This window comes from Danio rerio, chromosome 23 (genome assembly GCF_049306965.1).
Source record: "Danio rerio strain Tuebingen ecotype United States chromosome 23, GRCz12tu, whole genome shotgun sequence".
NCBI lineage: Eukaryota > Metazoa > Chordata > Actinopteri > Cypriniformes > Danionidae > Danio > Danio rerio.
Window position 1 is genome coordinate 687123 of NC_133198.1, and position 19401 is coordinate 706523.

At 40.1% G+C, this 19401-nt stretch overlaps 1 protein-coding gene across 5 annotated transcripts in view; it reads right to left on the reverse strand.

Moving 5' to 3' along the window:
- l1camb (L1 cell adhesion molecule, paralog b) overlaps nt 1-19401 on the reverse strand; it is a 46593-nt gene that overhangs the window by 23430 nt on the left and 3762 nt on the right. For 2 of the 5 annotated variants that reach the window (XR_012398221.1, XM_068216667.2), the window contains exons 2-9: nt 11609-11817; nt 8225-8327; nt 7341-7510; nt 4541-4666; nt 4281-4451; nt 3384-3498; nt 1590-1774; nt 432-563 (exon numbers count right to left, since the gene is read on the reverse strand). Coding sequence is in view for 4 of the 5 variants with exons in the window: in XM_068216667.2 (XP_068072768.1) it covers nt 432-563; nt 1590-1774; nt 3384-3498; nt 4281-4451; nt 4541-4666; nt 7341-7510; nt 8225-8327; nt 11609-11729 (1123 nt within the window). In the remaining variant the exon portion in view is untranslated. 5 annotated transcript variants of the gene reach the window in all.

The window sequence follows — 19401 nt, forward strand, 5'->3', positions numbered from 1 at the left end:
ACTTGCCCCAACACACCTGCCTGGGTGTTTCAAGTACACCTAGTAATACCTTGATTAGCTTGTTCAGGTGGGTTTGATTAGGGTTGGAGCTAAAATCTGCAGGACACCGGCCCTCCTGAAGCAAGTTTGGTGACCACTGGGTTAAGGAGACATGGAAAATGAGCAGAGCTGGTGGTCCTTCAGGAACATGGTTGAGAATCACTGATCTAAAGGAGTCATGAAAGTTTCATATCTTTAATAATGTGGTTGAGATTGTAGATCTCCAACAGAATTGGGGAAACTCTCGTCATTACGTCATTTATTTCCAGAATGAGGCATCTACCACATTAGTTCATCCTTGAGTTACGTTGTTGTTTGGGAATCACAGCTCTGATTAGTAAGACAAGTAAGCAGATCAGTGATTGTGAATGCAGAATGCTTTAGATGTTGACCTGAAACAGGAACTCCATTGATGCTCCATGTGATGTTCGGGGCAGGGATACCGTCGGCCTGACAGTCCAGTCTGACCGTCTCTCCCGGGGCATACAGATGCTCTTCAGGCCTCCGGGTCCAGTATGGAGCAGCTGCAAACAACACAAACAAACTGGATATATAATGCAGCTGTTGGACAACATCATGTACTTTTGAGGCTTTTTTAGTCGAGAACGTAGTTGTTTAGTTTGCAGCTATGCAGTTCATTTATAAAGATAGAGCCTATTTTAATTAAAATATTTATAATTTCAGAGATTCAGCAAGTCGGGGACCATCAGATTGTCATACTGAGCAAATAAATTGACGGTTGACGTATGGCCACAAGATGGTGACAGACTGCATAATCAGTCCTTAGAGGAGAAAAACTCAGCGTAATTTTAAACTACAGCTGATCAAATCATTATAGAAACAATATAGACTTTCTAAGTCGATCTCTCTCTTGTGTATGTTTTAGTGCTACATTTATACCACAGTAATCTGCTAGTGTTTGCTTTGCTTTGGCTTTTTCAGGGTTAATTATTGTGATCTCCCGATTACAGCAGAGAAACACTGGGAAATCTCTGTAGACTGATGGCATTTCATGCTGTTCAGCCTTAAACTGTGAGCAAAATCAGCTGTTCTGTCATCACTTTAGACATTACGCTAGAGAATCATTCAAACACTAAATTAACAATAATTTAGAATCATAAAGTCCCCATAAAATGTCCAATGTTAATCAATGGTGCTATTAATGCATTGACCACAGTACAGGCAACAAAGCAAGCGGCAGGGGATTATGATGACGTGTGCAAATTCAGTGTATTTATCATTTTTGCCACTGGAATTTCATAGTACTGAAGTAATTTTACATGAACCTGAGATATCATATTCATCAGAAACTACGTGGAAAAAGCTATAAGGATATCAGAGAGAAGTATATAGTCATTGTCTTTGTGCTACAAACAATCAAAATAACATGTTATCAGTTGTAGCATGCCACTAATTAAAGCGTAGGTTAGTGAAAGCCTATTAATGTAGGAATAGCCATGCAACTCTCATCTTGGTGAAAAAAAACAGGGTTTGCTTTAGGCAGTTATGCATCATTTATTTATAGATAGTGGATTCAGTGTGTGTCTCACCCTCTACTGTGACAGTGTAGTGGTGTTTGACGGAGTTCTCGCTGTTTCTGGCAGTGCAGACGTACTCTCCATCATCAGACTCCAGCACATTGTCTATCTGCAGCCAGCGGTTGTTGTACAGCTTCTTGGTGCGGTTTGGAGACAGAGCGGAGTCTATTCTATCCCAGTGCACCTCTGGAGTTGGCCTGAATCACACACACAAAAACAAGACAGATTTGAGCCCCTTTTCAATGGCATGATCATTACTACTGCAGTGATACTTCAGTTTACAAAAACCATTATTAAACAGTCAGGTACACCTTGTTGAGGTTCACAAAGCCGTTTTAGGTCATCACATTGGATGTAAGCTCAAAAATATTTGCCTTAAACAGACAGGTTTGTTCTCTCCTGTCACGCAAACACATCTGAGCCTCCATTCAGTCTATCTGACAAGCTCTATGTTTGTAAATTGATCAAATTGGCAACTAAAAGTCTCTGTCTCTTCTGCTAGGTTCATGTGTATTATCTGGTCCCACTTTATATGAAGTGGCCTTAACTACTGTGTGCTTATTTTCTTATGTCAGTACAATGTACCTACAGTGTTCATGTGTTGCACAACACCTCTGGTGTTCCTGATACGGGTCAGGTTATAGACAGATCTGAGGTTGGGTTAAGCCAGGGGTGTCCAAAGTCAGTCCTGGAGGGCCGGTGTCCTGCTGATCTTAGCTCCAACTTGCTTCAACACACCTGCCTGGAAGTTTCTAGTACACCTAGTAAGAGCTTGATTAGCTTGTTCAGGTTTGTTTGATTAGGGTTGGAGCTAAACTCTCCAAGACACCGGCCCTCCAGGACCAAGTGTGGACACACCTGGGTTAAGATGTATATCCCTGTAATTATAGTAAGCAGAACATAAATGCACTTGGGTAGCAAAGAATTCTGGCCCAGATTTGGCATAAATCTGGCACAGCGGGCAGCTATCCGACACTGGCATACAGCATGTGGGCCAAACATAGCCCTGGTTTAGCACCATCTTTAAGGTGGCACACAATACTTGGGCCAGAAGTAAAATGTGCTATTTGGCCCAGATGTTATTAAAGCATATGGGCCCCATAAGTATGGACCCCCCATTTTAAAATACATTCTCAAATAAATAAATTCTACCAACCAGGTCGCTTCGAGAAAAAGCACGGCCATAGCAAGCCTAAAGGGCAATGATTCATGAGTTTATAAATTTAATTGCAGTCGTGCCACACCAACATATCTGTCCCAGTTCAGGCTCAGGTTATTAACTTGGCTGAGGCTTGGCCCAGAGGCTTAGCCCGGAAGCCAGACTTTGTCCAGTCATGTACCGTAATTCACTGTAGCATGTGGGCCAAGCAAAAGCTGATTGTGTGGGCCAGAGATATTTTGCTATGTGGGTATCTATGTGGGTATCATGTTAAAAACATGTATGTACACAGTAAGTGCATGATATCAAATGATTAATTTAAACGCAATACATCATAACACCGGCCAGCAGGTGGTGCTAAAGCAATCTGTAACAGTCTGTGGGTTTCCCGTAGGATCGGACTACTTTTAATGTGTCTGTGGGTTGTTTCTTAATTCTGCAAGATGTCCCCAACATACACTCCATACAACCATAGACTTGCCCTGCCAACACCCTTGACTGCTTTAGGAGCCAATCACATGTCTTTAGCACGCTCAAGTTATTTATTTTAAATAGCGATCATGCATGCATGTAATTACATATATATCACAGGTAAACTACACAATAGTGTGTGCAGATATTCTGGTTTGTACATAAGACACACTTACAGGCCTTCTGGGATACACTCCAGGGTCAGTGTTTGACCCCTCAGCACCAGGTATGAGCTGCGGGCTCCGGCTGGGTGGTGCAGCTTCGCCCGTCGATTCTTCACCACAGAGTTTGCTGTAAAAAAACATATTAGAGGAACACAAATGAATCCCCATTACTACTGCATAAAAACATAAACAAATGTACACAAGAGTCATTTTCAGGATGGATCCATGCTTTCATGTTGTTGAGGCCAAATTGTGAGCCGAGCATCCGAATGTGTCAGCAGAAATGGAGACTCATCAGAGCAGCAACGTTTCTCCAATCTTCTATTGTCCAGTTTTGGTGAGTCTGTGTGAATTGTAGCCTCAGTTTCCTGTTCTTAGCTGACAGGAGCGGCACCCGGTGTGCTCTTCTGCTGCTGTAGCCCATCCGCCTCAAGGTTGGCCGTGTTGTGTGTTCAGAGATGCTCTTCTGCAGAGCTCGGTTGTAACGAGTGCTTATTTGAGTTACTGTTGCCTTTCTATCAGCTGGAACCAGTCTGGCCATTCTCCTCTGGCCTCATCAACAAGGCATTTGTCAATTCTGATAGGTGGCACTCACAACTTAAATTTTAATAGCAGAGATGATTACTCTTGAAGAGTGTTAATGAAACCATTCTGAGTCCTCCACATTGCTTTTCTGCTGAATTATAATGAAGAAAGTTTTTGAAATACTAGCCTATACCTTTTCGCACTAAATATATCCAGTCATTCTTGTGTAGTGGGTAAAAGATGTGAGGCTGCACACAAACAACTTTGTCCATTAATTGCTTTTTTTGTGTCATCATTTTACAGCATTAAAAATATTCCTGAAAAGCCATTTTACTTTACATTTCTGAGTCTAATTACACAAATACAGTTGAGAAAGTTACACACAGGGAGTGACGTAGATGGACATGGGCTCTTTAGGCAGGATGATGCTGGCGTTGATGTAGTGCGCATTACAGGTGTAGTCGTCTCTGCTGTCGTTGGCTATAAGATTGGCAAAATATAGATTTCCATCCCGGCTTATGGTCACTCGCTCATTCAGAGGAATGTGGTGAAACTCTGAGGGAGAGAGAGAGGACAAGCATTCAGTTATACAAGTTCTAATGTTGTGTGGGATAATTGTGATTTAGATTGAACAGAGGATTTACGCATGTCCATCCAATGTATTTTCGGGGTGACAGAACTCTTGGGAGGGTTACAGCGGAGGACTGCACTTTCCCCCACCTCATACGCTCTTCGTTTTTGCTTCTTCACTTTGGCCAAGCTTGGGACGGCTGTAAAAAGGAATAAGCACAACTGTCTTTTATACCGACCAGAACAATCTGTTAATACAGTGTCAGCTGATTATTCAGCTCAGCTCATCATCACAATCCAGCATCACGACTACAACAGTTTGTAAATTATGATGGTCAAGGCAACACAATCAGACAACAACAGCATCCTTGCATCATTGTGCAAAATTGCATTGTCACGCAAATGTTACTATAAGACATGATGCTATAAGGACGTTAATACACTCGGTTGGTTTATCTTTTTGTTGTCTTGAGCTAACTCCAAAGAAAGAGTGTGCATGACTGCTATTGATAGTTCACATTGTTTTATACTGCACTGGGTTTGACAGAGATAATCTAGTGCTCACATCCTGACAGACTTTGTCAATGCTTTTACCATTTCCATCGTTTAAATGGAGAAGCACATCTAAACAAAACACATGTACAGCCCTTTGTTTCAATGAAATGCATACAGTCTTTTCACTATTCACTCATGTATTAGTGTTTAGATTAGTGCAGCAGGTCATGTCACAACGTCAGCAAAAAATTAAGTACAGGAATCTGTCACTAATCAAACTACAGAGACCAATGTTTATTTTGCAGAAGACTCTGGTCTAGAGGAACCAGAAGAGATGCAGCAGATTCAGGGTTAGAGGACCAGAAGAGATGCAGGAGATACATGTCTAGGGGAACCAGTGGAGATGCAGGGGATTCGGGTCTAGAGGAACCAGAAGAGGTGCAGGAGATTCAGGGCTGGAAGAACCAGAGGAGATGCAAGAGATTCAGGTATAGTGGAACCAGAGGAGATGCAGGAGATTCAGGGCTAGAGGAGCCAGAGGAGATGCAGGAGACTTAGAGCTAGAGAAACCAGAAGAGATGCAGTAGATTCAGAACTGGAGGGACCAAAGGAGATGCAAGCAATTCTGGTAGAGAGGAACCAGGGGACATAAAGAAGATTCAGGTCTGGAGGAACAAGATGAGATGCAGGAGATTTAGCATTAGAGGAACCAGATGAGATGCAGGAGATTCAGGGCTGTAGAAACCAGAGAAGATGAAGGATATTCAGAGCTGGAAAAAAACAGAGTAGATGCAGGATATTGAGGTCTAGATGAACCAGAGGAGATTCAGGGCTGGAGGAACCAGATAATATACAGGAGATTCAGGGCAAAGGGAACTAGAGGATATGCAGGAGATTCCGGTCTAGAGGAACCAAATGAGTTGCAGGACATTCAGGTCTAGAGAAACCAGAGGAGAGGCAGGAGATTCAGGCCTAGAGGAACCAGAGGACATGAAGAAGATTCAGGTCTGGGGGAACCAGATGAGATGCAGGAGATTTGGGTCTGGAGGATCCAGATAAGATACAGGAGATTCAGGTCTGGAGAAACCAGAGGAGATGCAGGAGATTCAGGTCAAGAGGAACCAGATGAGATGAAGGAGATTCAGAGCTGGAACAACCAGAGTAGATGCAGGAGATTCAGGTCTAGGGGAATCGGAAGAGATACAGGAGACTTGGGTCTAGAGGAACTGGATGTGATGAAGGAGATTCAGGTCTAGAAAAACCAGATGAGATGCAGGAGATTCAAGGCTGGATGAACCAGAGGAGATGCAAGAGATTCAGGTCTATAGGAACTAGATGAGATGAAGGAGATTCAGAGCTGGAACAACCAGGGAAGATGCAGGATATTGAGGTCTAAACCAAAGGAGATGCAGAAGATTCAGGTCTGGAGCAACCAGAGGAGATGCAGGATGTTAGGGCTGGAGAAACCAGATAAAATGTAGGAGATTCACATCTGAAGTAAACAGGGGAGATGCAGGAGTTAAAGGTCTCGAGGATTCGGAGAAGATGAATGATATTCAGATCTGGAGAAACCAGAGGAGATGCAGGAGATTCAGGGGGTGGGTGAACTATTGTAGATAAAAGAAATTCAGGGCTGGAGGAACTAGCTAAAATGTAGGAACCAGCAGAGGATGGATGAAATAGATAATTTTCCTAGTACAAACACTTTTTTCCAAATAAATTTGCAAACAACATCAGCAACTCACTCTTGGTGGCTGGAGTGTAAGTGCGGTTCCAAACCAAGCCCTAAGACTCCATGAAACGCCCACAGTGTCGAACCGTGTAGAAGACTCAGGTCAGACCTCTTGTGGGCTTCAGCTCCAGGGTGATGACAGGCTCAGTCTTTCATATTAGTTCATTTGTCAAGACAATTATCAGAGCAACTGCTGGTAAATCCATTGTTAAAAAGGGGGTAGAAAGCAGAAGAATTGAAATGGCTATCTGTTTGAAGAACTGTGTCGAGGAATTAAGAGGAATTAAAAAGGTAAGGATCAAAGTAATGTCAAAACACATACATTCACACCTTTTATGCTTTAGTTTTCCTGACAAATTTAAAGATACACAATTAAATATTTAAATGCAGTCAATGAACTCTTTCTGGTCTATCTGAATTGTTGGTTTTGGATGGAAATGTATGGTCATTAAGAAAAACCGTATGTATAGACTGGAACTCTTGAAACTTAAACCTGACCTAGCAGGTCATCCACATTTCCTGTGAATAATGTTGCATTTAATGCACAGTAAAGCAAATTGTGTGTTGTTGAAACTGTAACTGTTATTAAGAGCACAATATTATTCCAAACACAGTAACTGAGACGCAGTGTTTGAGGACAAACTCACGCTCTGTGGTCAGATGCACCAGGTTAGAGACGGCGGTTCCCAGCTCGTTTGCAGCATAGCAGCGATATGTGCCCTGATAGAAGTGCAGGTCCATTGTTGGATGCGGTGTCAGAGTTCCAGACTCTGACAGAACCTCCCCAAACTGCTTTCCATCTTTGACCCAGCGAAAACTGTCAGTGAGAAAAATATAACGTCCATTTTAAAGATGAGGGAAAAGTTTGGTGACATCTTATATGACAAGTAACTCTGCATGTCAGTTTGTTCTACGTACCCTTACTTGACAATCTACTAACACTATACAAATTCTCGATGGGAGGTTAGTCTGTACAAATGCTTGACACAAGACTGTTGACATGTTTCTGTTTTTTCCTTGATTTACCTAATCAGTTGGACTGTCTGCAGTCCGGCGCACAGGCTCTAAATCAGGGGTGTCCAAACTCAAACTGCATATTTAAGCTCCAACTTCCTTCAACACACCTGCCTGGAAGTTTCAAGTATACCTAGAAAGAGCTTGATTAGCTGGTTCTGCTTTGTCTGATTGGTGTTGGAACTAAACTATGCAGGACACCGGCCCTCCTGGATAGAGTTTGGGCACCCTTGTTCAGACGTAGCGAGAGAATATACTAGAACATGCAGAGAGGTTTTCTTTCACATCACATACGTTTAGCCAGTTATCTAGCCAGTCATCACTGCTGTCATGTATGTCGGAGATATTATGAAGGAAAAGAGAACTTTAATACATGCAGTGCATTACCAGTATTGATTCCAGGTGAAGTTTGGCCATTGGTGTCTTTTTGATACCTGAGACTCGCTGAAGCTCTGTGCTGTTGGCAGTGTAATGATCTAAATAATAATGATAATAAGCAGCTCTGCTAAAGACTGACCTGGGCGATGGGTCTCCGCTGGCTTCACAGGCCAGATTAACATCATCCAGGGAGAAAGCGGTGTGAGACACGGGCTGAGTCGTGAACTCTGGAGCCTGTTTTACTGGGGGAAGAGACAGAAATATCACACAAACCTTATTTTGTCTTATACTAATGTCCCACTGTTATTCATAGGTGTACATAAAACGTTTGCAAAGTATTTATTACTTTAACCTCCTGGTTACCAAGCAAATAAACAACTCGGGCTCATTCTGATTACAAACCCTTACATACATTTCTGGAGTGCGCCAAATGCGTCCTAAAAGAAATTTTTTTGTTTGCAGTTTTTGTTTTCGCGAGTGCTATTCAAGCCTGCTCTTGTGTAAATCCACCAGAGGCCATTGTTGACTGACTGACCAACCGATATCCCAACCCTCCTCCAACGGACAGTGTTTTTAATAGTATTATATATGTATAAAGGGCTATGCTTTCAGAATAAGTCTGTTGCAAATAAATATTTTCCAATTGCTTTTATTTTTAATTTCTCCACTTGCTTTAAAGGCAATGAGCATACTAGAAAAATTTGTTAGAGGAAAAAAATATTGTGGACTCAGCCCGTAGCCAGGGGAAGTTCTGGAGCCACCCCTCTTCTGACAGATTTGGCCCCTATATGAGCTCAATTGTCCCATTTTTGACAGTATTCCATCATAAATTTTGAAAATAACCAACAGAATGAAGGCTTTAAGAAGAATAACCAATAAAAGAAGGTTTTTTTTTTTATTTAAGTGGACAAATTCAGACTGAGGAAATGAGCTGGACAGTTTGGTATTTGCCTAGAGACTAGTTTTTCATTTAAAACAAGCTTTAACAGATTCCCAATTGTTTGTTGTTGTTTGTTTGTTTGTTTTAAAATGGATGATAATAAATTAGAATTCAATTTTTCATGTTTCTAAAATTCTAATCTCATTACATTATATATAAAACTGTAATAACTTATATTTTTAAATAAATATACATTTTTGTAAACACAAAATACTATGATAAGCATTTTGACAAAATTGTAAGAAGTATTTTATTTAATTATGTCACTAAAATGCAGCATTTGAACCTGGAATAACTGCAAAAAGGTCCACTTAAAAAAAAAAACACTTAATAGGCTGGCCACAGGCCTGAAATACTTAAAATTATTGAAATTACAAAGAAAATACTAAAGTCAACTTTGGAATTATGACTGACACTATCGCATTATTATTAGTGTACTGTGAGCATCTTTGAAATTTTGCTCTTTCTGGGCTATTTTAGCCCTTATTTCTGATGATATTTCAAAAAAGCAATTCCCCTTCGTTGAAACAGAGATATCTTGCATTTAGTACAACTTGAGTTGGAACGATTTGAATTAGAGGAACTTAATTGATTTCTTTTCTAGAAGCTGGAAGTCAGTCTTGGTGATTGCCATTTAAAAGATGGTTGTAATAACCACAGATGTCCACTAAGGGGGGACATTTCTTTTTATATGCTTTAATCGTGTTACATTAAGTAAAAAAAATATGAAAATGTTCTTCAAAATAAACAACAGCATTTGATTAAATGGATATTATTAGCCACACATTTTTCTTCTTTCCACAAAATTGTCCTAGTGGACAAATGACCCCATCCAAAGAGCATAGAATCACCCAGAGGCGACACTCTAGTGTAAATTGGGAAACAGCCACTAGATGGCGCAGAGGCCATTTTAGAAATGAAAACTCCAATAGAACAACAGCATATTATAAGTCTGTAAAATAAACTATTGAAGTGCTGAGGATTATGATGGTAAGTGTTGTATTGTCGTCTTTCAGGTTGTATCTCAGCTTTAATGCGCTTTTAAAATAAATAAATAAAAAACAAAGCAGCTGCTTGCCATCGCGACAGCAATGAGATTCAATGGACAGCTGATCGCTTTCACTCCGAAATGGCAGAATCCGGGGCTGCTGCTGGGCGCTGCTGTTGCAATGGAACGTTCAATTGAGTGTCGACTCTTTGTCATTCTAAGCTCTTTGCGCCATCCCTATACATTTATTAGCATTTAAAAGTCCTAAATGTCCTCCTCAGAGAATGAAAGAGTTAATTCTGTAGCATGCAGTACATAGGAGATATTCAGGTTTACAATCGTCCTCTAGAAAGGACTGATGTGAACTTCTGGTAGTCAAGATATTAACAGAGACACTGATGTACTTACGCTTGTTATATGTGTCTGGCAGAGCAGCAGGAGAAAGCAGATTAAAGAGACAGAAGGAAAGCAGGGTTAGACAGAGATCTGATACAGCATTCAATCCACATTATTGATCCACGGCAAGTCAAAACCTGTGCTGTCATTCGCTGCCAGTTATATCTAGCTCAGTCCGTTCTGATGCTTGATATCACAAACGGGGGTTTCTTTTTGTGCTATTAAAAGGTCTTAGGTTACACTTTACAATAACAGTACATGAATAATGATGTGTTAATGTGTTAACTAAACATTATTATGGACCAATAATGAGTTGAAGCATATGCTAATCATGAACTTACTTTAACACGAGTTTAACAATCTCACGGCAACTCGTAACTTTTGATTTAGTGGCCAATTCGTATAATCTAATTCGTACAATTTAGTACGATTTGCTCATCCCCCAATGATGGTTGGGTTTAGGGGTGGGGTTAGGTGCCACGCCTTCTTTTTAAAATCGTACAATTTCGTACGACTGAACTCGTACAAATTCGCCACTAAACTTAAAAAAAGTTTTAATAACAGCATTATTTTATGCTTAATTTTATCATGAACTCATGATATGTTTGTGTATGATTATATCATGACTTTACTTAGAGGGGCTCATCATCATTAATCCATTCTTAACTACTTATAAACTCCTTATGCACGTCCGTCTAGTGTGTTTACACTGGATAACAATAGAAAAGTGTACCGTCGACATCAACAGTTTAAACACAGGAGTAAAGGCTTCACTAGGGTAATTAGGGTAAAGTTAGGGTAATTAGGCAAGTCATTGTATAACAGTGGTTTGTTCTGGAGACAATCCAACACTAATATTGCTGAAGGGGTGAATAATATTGACCTTAACATGACTTTAACACTATTAAACACTGCTTTTATTCTAGCTCAAATAAAACTAATAAGACTTTCTCCAGAAGAACAAACATTAGAGGAAACACTGAGAACAATTCCTCAATATGAGAAACAGCATTTGCAAAATAAGGGCTAATAATTTTGACTTCATCTGTTCATGTTAGTATTTAGTAACTGATGAATGATGATTTGTTTGTGGAAATGACTTGCAAAGCTGTGTTTAGTGCATGAGACGGCGTTCAGCAACAGAAACCACACGTTTAGTCGGAGGCATGTGGAATGAGTGTGCGTGGTGTTTTACTCACAGTCGTGTGGGATCTGAATGTATGCATGGGTTTGTGCCGCGCTGAGGAAGAGGAGCAGCAGATGAAGATGAGTGCGCTTCTGTCCTCTTCTGCCTGCAGGCTGACTCTGCACTGGAGGCATTCTGGAGCAAACATGAAAACAGCCCCGACTCCAGACACACACACAGACTGAAGGACGTCTGGGGGACAGGCTCGCGTCTGGATCAATCCTGCACCACATAGGGGAAGGAAAGGCAAGGTTATTTACTGTATATGGCCCGTTTCATACACAATGGAAATTGTAAGTGCTTTACATAAACAAGAATAAAAGACATATGAAATATAAGTACAGCCTCAAGAAAAAGATCGGGCAGTATGGAAAACCCAAATTTAATGTGTTCCTCATGATTTTTATTTTGTTTTTATTTAAATTAACATGTAAATCCAGTTTTGGTATTTGCAACACATTTAAAAAAAAGTTGGGTCAGTGAAGCGTTTACCACTGCAATTTTAACATTCCTTTTCACGTCACTTAAAAGATGTTCAGGGACTGCTCAAGTGATGAAGTGTGTCAGGTGTAACTAAAACTAAAACTAAAGAGGGGATCAAAAATAAAGCACAGAACTTATGAAAGCATGCACACACACACAGATATTTTTCACATAAATTTTACTTGGCATCATTTAAAAAAAACACTCAAGACTGATAAGAGTGCATGAGAAAAAACATGATTACAAATAACACAGATGAGAAAGAAAAGGTTAAAACGATTGATTTGGACATTAGAGAACACAGATAAAGGGATCTGCGGAGCAGGAGGATTATTACATTACAAACCATCTAGGACTGTCACTTTACATTACAGGACTCTGATATCTGTTTCCTGAAAATCTCTCTATCACAAACACACACACACACACACACACACACACACGATAAAATCAGCTTTAGATTTCAAGTGATTCTGTATGATAAAACATGCTAATCTCCATTCAGATCCAGAAACACTCATCAGGTTCTGGTTTATATATAAAGGATTCTCTAATTATGAACATTAATATCGTATGATCAATAGCTGAGAGAAAACGCTCAACACACAAATACAGTGATGTGCTGGGTGTGAATCACAGTGAGATATGTACAATGTACATATAAATAAATCAAAAGCACACCAATAAGTGACTGCTTCACTGTTTCAAAATACAAAACGAATTAAAAGCGAGCATCAGAATGGGGAAGAAAGGGGATTTAAGAGACTTTGATCGTGGCATGGTTGTTGCTGCCAGACGGGCTGCTCTGAGTATTTCAGAAACTGCTGATCTACTGGGATTTTCACGCACAACCATCTCTAGGCTTTACAGAGAATGTTCTGACAAAGAGGAGATATCCAGTGAGCGGCAGTTCTGTGGGCGCAAATGCCTTGTTGATGGTCAGAGGAGAATGGCCAGACTGGTTCCAGCTGATAGAAAGGCAACAGTAACTCAAATAAGCACTCGTTACAACCGAGCTCTGCCTTATCTGAGGCATTATCTTCAGGTTTTGGAGTCTGATGATGTTCTGATGAAGGATGTGTTTGATTAGGGAGAGGTTGAAATGTGGTGTGCCTTCAGGAACAGGGTTGGGAAACACTGCTTTAGCAGAGTTATATCATTGATATGGTTTAATCAGCACTGCTGTTTAACAGTAATATAGTTGTAGTCAAGCATTATGAGCATGAATGCTGTATAAAAGGCTGATCTCACAGACCAGCAGTGTGCTTAACAGATTTCTGTGAGGCTCATTAATGGAAAATGAGGTCAAGGATTATGTTTTGTTCTTGTATCTGTTTATTTCACCCTTTTCATTGGATTTATTTTGTTAATAAAATGTGATTTTATTATTTGAGTGGAGATTTGATTAATTCCCAGGATTCATCAACGAGATATAATGTGGTAAGGTGTATGAATCTAACTACTCACTGAAAATTATTACAAAATATGGCCCTAAACAACTCTAAGTAATGCAGTGATGAGAGGATCCTGGTGCTTTATTTAATTAGGCTGTTAGATGAAGGAATCCAGCACAATCTGGAAGCCAAAGCAGGATGTTTTCACCATCACAGAGCGCAGAATTAATGAAGCCCATATTCCCAAAAGAGCCCTGCAAGAAAAACTCAATATTTTCAACCCCTGAACAAAAGCAGAGAGCGTTTCCCATTCAAGCGCGACCTTATGAGAAACACGCCTCTATTAAAGGCGAACGCTTACGGTCAGGCGGTGTACGACTCTGAGCTGGAAATGACAGGACACACTGTGCTAGACAGCAGTGCAATCTGGCAGATAACAACTAAACCTCGAATACTCTTAAATAATGTAATGCACTCAATTATTGAGTATTTCAAGCTTTAAAAAAACACGGACAGCACTTTTGATGATTTTCACCTTTTACTCTGCTATGAATATATATATATATATATATATGACCATAATATAGATTAAAAGAAATAACAGAGCGTCTGCTTTTAATAAAAAACTCCATCAACGTGTTCACTTCAATCCAGATGCATGTCATCAAGAATACAGTGCATCTTCAAGAATTGAAGTAGGCACAAAATGATAAACAGCATAAATATGAATAAGTAATAACACAACTATCCTTTTAAATGCAATCAATAATTAACTATAAAATAACAACAACATCAGCGTGTCATTGGCTGTTCTGAGTGGTGCACTACCATCTGTTATGCTTGAAGAAAGATGCGAGAGAGCAATGCTTTGTCCCTTTATTCATTAGATGTCACCACAGCGGAATGAACCGGCAACTTATCCAGCATATGTTTTACACGGCTGCAACCCAGTGCTGAGAAATAACCATACACACTCATTCTCTCTCTCACACACACACACACACACTCACACACACTTATACACTGCAGTCAATTTAGTTGATCAGTTCCCCTATAGCGCATGTGTTTGGACTGTGGGGGAAACCGGAGCACCCGGAGGAAACCCACGCCAACACGGGGAGAACATGCAAACTCCACACAGAAACGCCAACTGACCCAGCCGGGACTTGAGAAAGTGACCTTCTTGTTGTGAGGCGACTGTACTAGCAGTGAATCGTGCTTTTTTATTATTTTTGTTATTATTGGGGGGACAGGCAGGAATCAAACTCTGAACAGCTCTGTGCTTTACACCACCACACTATCCACTGGGCTATTGACACCCACAGTCGTCAGCTTTTAAAGTAGTTAGTGTTTTAATTACTCACGCTCGCCTCCCTCACCGTAGTAAGCTACCGCAACATGGCACATATGAGATCACTGACATCAGCATATAACCTGTTATGACCTTTTACTGAACCGATAACAAATTGTCCACCTCAGCATCACGACTCGGAAAGAAATAATTAATTTTAAAAGAAATAATTAATTGTCACACCAGTATTGTACACCTCTTTATTTTTACTTGCGATGTACACTTTCTTCTAGGAGACCCACGAGTCCTGTAACTCATCTAGGACGCACACTAGGCTTCCCTTACCGTAATACACTTTTCTGAACTTAATTCACTTTCTTACCTTAATAGATTTTTCTTATCATAACACACTTCCCTTACCATAATACACATAGCTTACTGTACTGCCCTTCGCTTACCGTAATACACTTCCTTACCGTAATACCCTTTGCTTACTGTAAAACACTTCCTTACCGTATTACCCTTCACTTACTGTAATGCACTTTCTTACCGTTATCCCCTTCGCCTACCATAGTGCACTTTCTTACAATATTACCCTTCCCTTACCGTAATGCACTTCCTTACCGTATTACCCTTCGCTTGCCATAAAACACTTTCCTTACCGTATTACCCTTCGCTTACCGTATTATACTTTCTTACCGTATTACCCTTCGTCTACCATAGTGCACTTCCTTACTGTATTACCCTTTGCTTACCGTAATGCACTTCCTTACCGTAATATCCTTCGCTAACCATAATGCACTTCCCTACCATATTACCCTTGCTTACCGTAATATACTTTACCGTATTACCCTTCGCTTAATGTAGTACTCTTCCTTACCGTATTACCCTTCGCTTACCGTAATACTCTTCCTTACCATATTATCCTTCAATTAACATAATGCACTTCCCTACCGTATTACCCTTCGCTTACCGTAATACTCTTCCTTACCGTATTATCCTTCGCTTACCATAATGCACTTCCCTACCGTATTACCCTTCGCTTACCGTAATATACTTTACCGTATTCCTCTTCGCTTAATGTAGTACTCTTCCTTACCGTATTATCCTTCGCTTACCATAATGCACTTCCCTACCATATTACCCTTCGCTTACCGTAATATACTTCCTTACCGTATTCCCTTTCGCTTACCGTAATATACTTCCTTACCGTATTCCCTTTTGCTTACCGTAATATACTTCCTTGCCATATTACCCTTCGCTTACCTTAATATACTTCCTTACCATATTACCCTTCGCTTTTCACTTACTGTAATACACTTTCCTTACTGTATTACCCCTAGCTTACTGTAATACACTTCCTTACTGTAAAACACTTTCCTTACTGTAATACACCTATATTACAGATTGCCGTAACAACTCATCAATGGTGGGGAAGCGCTGTCTCTCAATTGACGAGATGTCTTAATAACTCATTAAAATAACATGCATGCATGACTATTTAATGATGTCAGAGCTGCTACACTAGCCTTCTCGAAAGCTCCGAAGGCATTTCCTGGAAGCAAAGGCATTTCCTAAATTTATTCATTCATAAGAGCCCCATTCAGGATGCTGAGTTAAGTGAATCTGTTTCTCTCCCTGTCCCTCCCTCTCTCGCTCTCTCTCTCTCTCTCTCTCACACACACGCACACACACACACACACACACACACACACACAGAGGGATAATAAAGGAAATGACCAGCAGCTGCAGATGATGAACAGAAGTGACTGAAGTGTGGTGTTATAACTCTAGGCTGTTCTTTCGTTCTGATCTACACTTTTTATTGATTATAATATTTCATTTCTCACTGAGTCAGTTGCATTTCTTGCTCCAGCTCTGAAAGCACGTCTAGAAATAAACAGTTCTGAGGACTGACGCATGAACTGCTGGGAAACAGACTCTGACTGAAGTTAATAAACTCAGTGGAAAAATGAGTCGAGGAGCGAAACAAAGCCCCCATTCTGACACACACAACCCCAAAGAATGGGAATATGGAAAGAGAAATGTCGCAAGCAGACGCCGCACAGATGAAATATGTCATGAAACGCTGTGAACTATAAAGAACTTTCATTGCGAAACTGGAAATATCAGCGTCCTCCTCCACACTCTCTGGAGAATGCGAGAGTCTAAGGTCCCTCACTAGGGTACATCTGCAGTCAGCACTGCACTGAACCCAACACAAACACTCTGTACATCACAGACTGTAAAAACAGCAGTAATACACACACACACACACACACAGCTGTAGTCCACAGGCAGACGATCACAGCTAATCATTGCTGTTGTTCAGATCACTTTAATACTGTAAAACTCACGTGTGATTGTTGAAGAGTCATGTCAGTCAACGCTTTTATCTTAGAGGTTTTAAAGGCAAAGTAGTACTGGTTAAACTTTATTGTCCTTGACAGGAACTTTGTTATGAGCATCACCATATTGCTGCAGACATTTAATAAAAACCAACAATAAAAACAAAACAAAATGCAGTAATTACAATAGATATAATGCTAATTAAGATAAACTCTTGTTAAGCAAACCCACTGAAACTGCTACGATTTCTTATATCGGTTCATCCTACACTGAGGGACTATATATCTCCTACAATGGGAAGCGGATCATAATGTGGAAACAACAAATGAGTTGGATCATTCAGAATACTTTCAACCTGATTAAACACACAATACTCCTATAAAACTGGAGGATAAAATACTCATCATGCCCAACAATTTTCCATGTCTTTAAGAGATGCATCAACTTAGATTTACACTCTACTGACAGGTCACCAAACCACACTGTGATACCACACCTGCCAATGCTTTCATGAACAGCAAAGTGTGTGTGTGTATATATGTGTATAAGTTATTAAGCAATACTTCTAAGGATTTTACTACATAGACGTTTGCTATACCTCCAGTAAATCATCAATAAACTCTATAGCCAACATAGCATTCCTACAGTGCTCAGCATTATTGAGTAGTTTATTTTCATACGGAATATTTTTATTCGTTTCTCAGTGAATATATTTCATTCATTCATTCATTTTTCTTCGGCTTAGTCTCGTATTAATCAGGGGGCGCCACAGTGGAATAACCCACCAACTTATCCAGCATCTGTTTTCACTGTGACGACACACTGTGATCACTGGGAAACATCATACACACTCATTCAAACACACTCATACACTTCGGCCAATTTAGTTCATGAATTATACGATGACGATTTGTAATTATTAGATATTATTATATATTAAATATATTATTATTCATTCATTCATTTTTTTCAGCTTAGTCCCTTTTTTAATCAGGGGTCACCACAGCAGAATGAACCGCCAACTTATCCAGCATTTGTTTTCTGCAGCGGATGCCCTTCCAGCTGCAACCCATCACTGGGAAAATGGCCTATTATATATTAAGCAATTATCAGTGCTGAGTCATTTGTCTAGTTTTATAGTGTTGTGGAAACTCTTTGTTAAAAAAGAAAGTTCAAAATCTTTTTTCTTTTCTTTTGACATTATAAATGTATTTGCTTTCACTCTTGAGCAATCTATTGTGATGAATCAATATAAGTGAATACATTTATAATGGCACTTTTGAATGCTATTGAACCAGTTTCCCAAACCGACAACAACAACTAAATAATAATAATAATAAAGGTTTTCTTCTTGAGCTCATCATGATACTACAATATTTGAAGGATTGTCTAATCATGACTAAAGACTCATCATGCTTACTGTAAAATCCAGCTTTAAGCCCCAATACATAATAAACTACATCTATTGAAAACTGTTATTTAGTGTTGCATTAGCATTGCACAATTTAATATTCATTATTCCTTCGGGTTAGTCTCTATTGCAGAGGTTGCCACAGCTGAGTGAAACGCCAACTATTCCGGCATATGTTTTACTGGGCAGATGCCCTTCCAGCTGCAACCCAGTACTGGGAAACACCCACACACACACACACACACTCATACACTACGGCTAATTTAGTTTACCCAATTCCCCTATAGCGCATGTGTTTGGACTGTGGGGGAAACCACACCTGGAGGAAACCCACGCCAACACCAACATGCAAACTCCACACAGAAAACTGTATTTTTATTACATAAATGCACCCTTTGTGAGCAGAATGCATTAGCTTATTATATAAACCATTAAAAAATCGTACTGATGCCACACTATTGACTGATACTGCCTGCTGGTGTATATCCTTAATGGCCTGAGGAAATAAACAGCTGTGTGCGCGTGTGTGTGTGCGCGTGTGTGTGTGTGTGTGAGTCGGGCTGAAGAGCTTACACTGTAAGGTTAATAAGTGATGACATAAACATGACCGTGGCCAATAATGCAGTATTATCTTCAAATGAGAAGATCGTGTCGGAAATTTGCCCTGAGCGGTTAAAATAGATGATGTTTTATTAAGCAGCACCGGGAGGAGCACGATCACACAATCAGCCGGTTCGGGGGAAATCGTTTGCATAATTATCCTCTCCTCTCCTCACACACACACACACACACAGCTAACTCACCAGTTTACAGTTCACTCTTCCCTCCTCAGCTCATGCAAAACTCCTCAAGTTTAATCTGATTTTCGCGCACTGAGG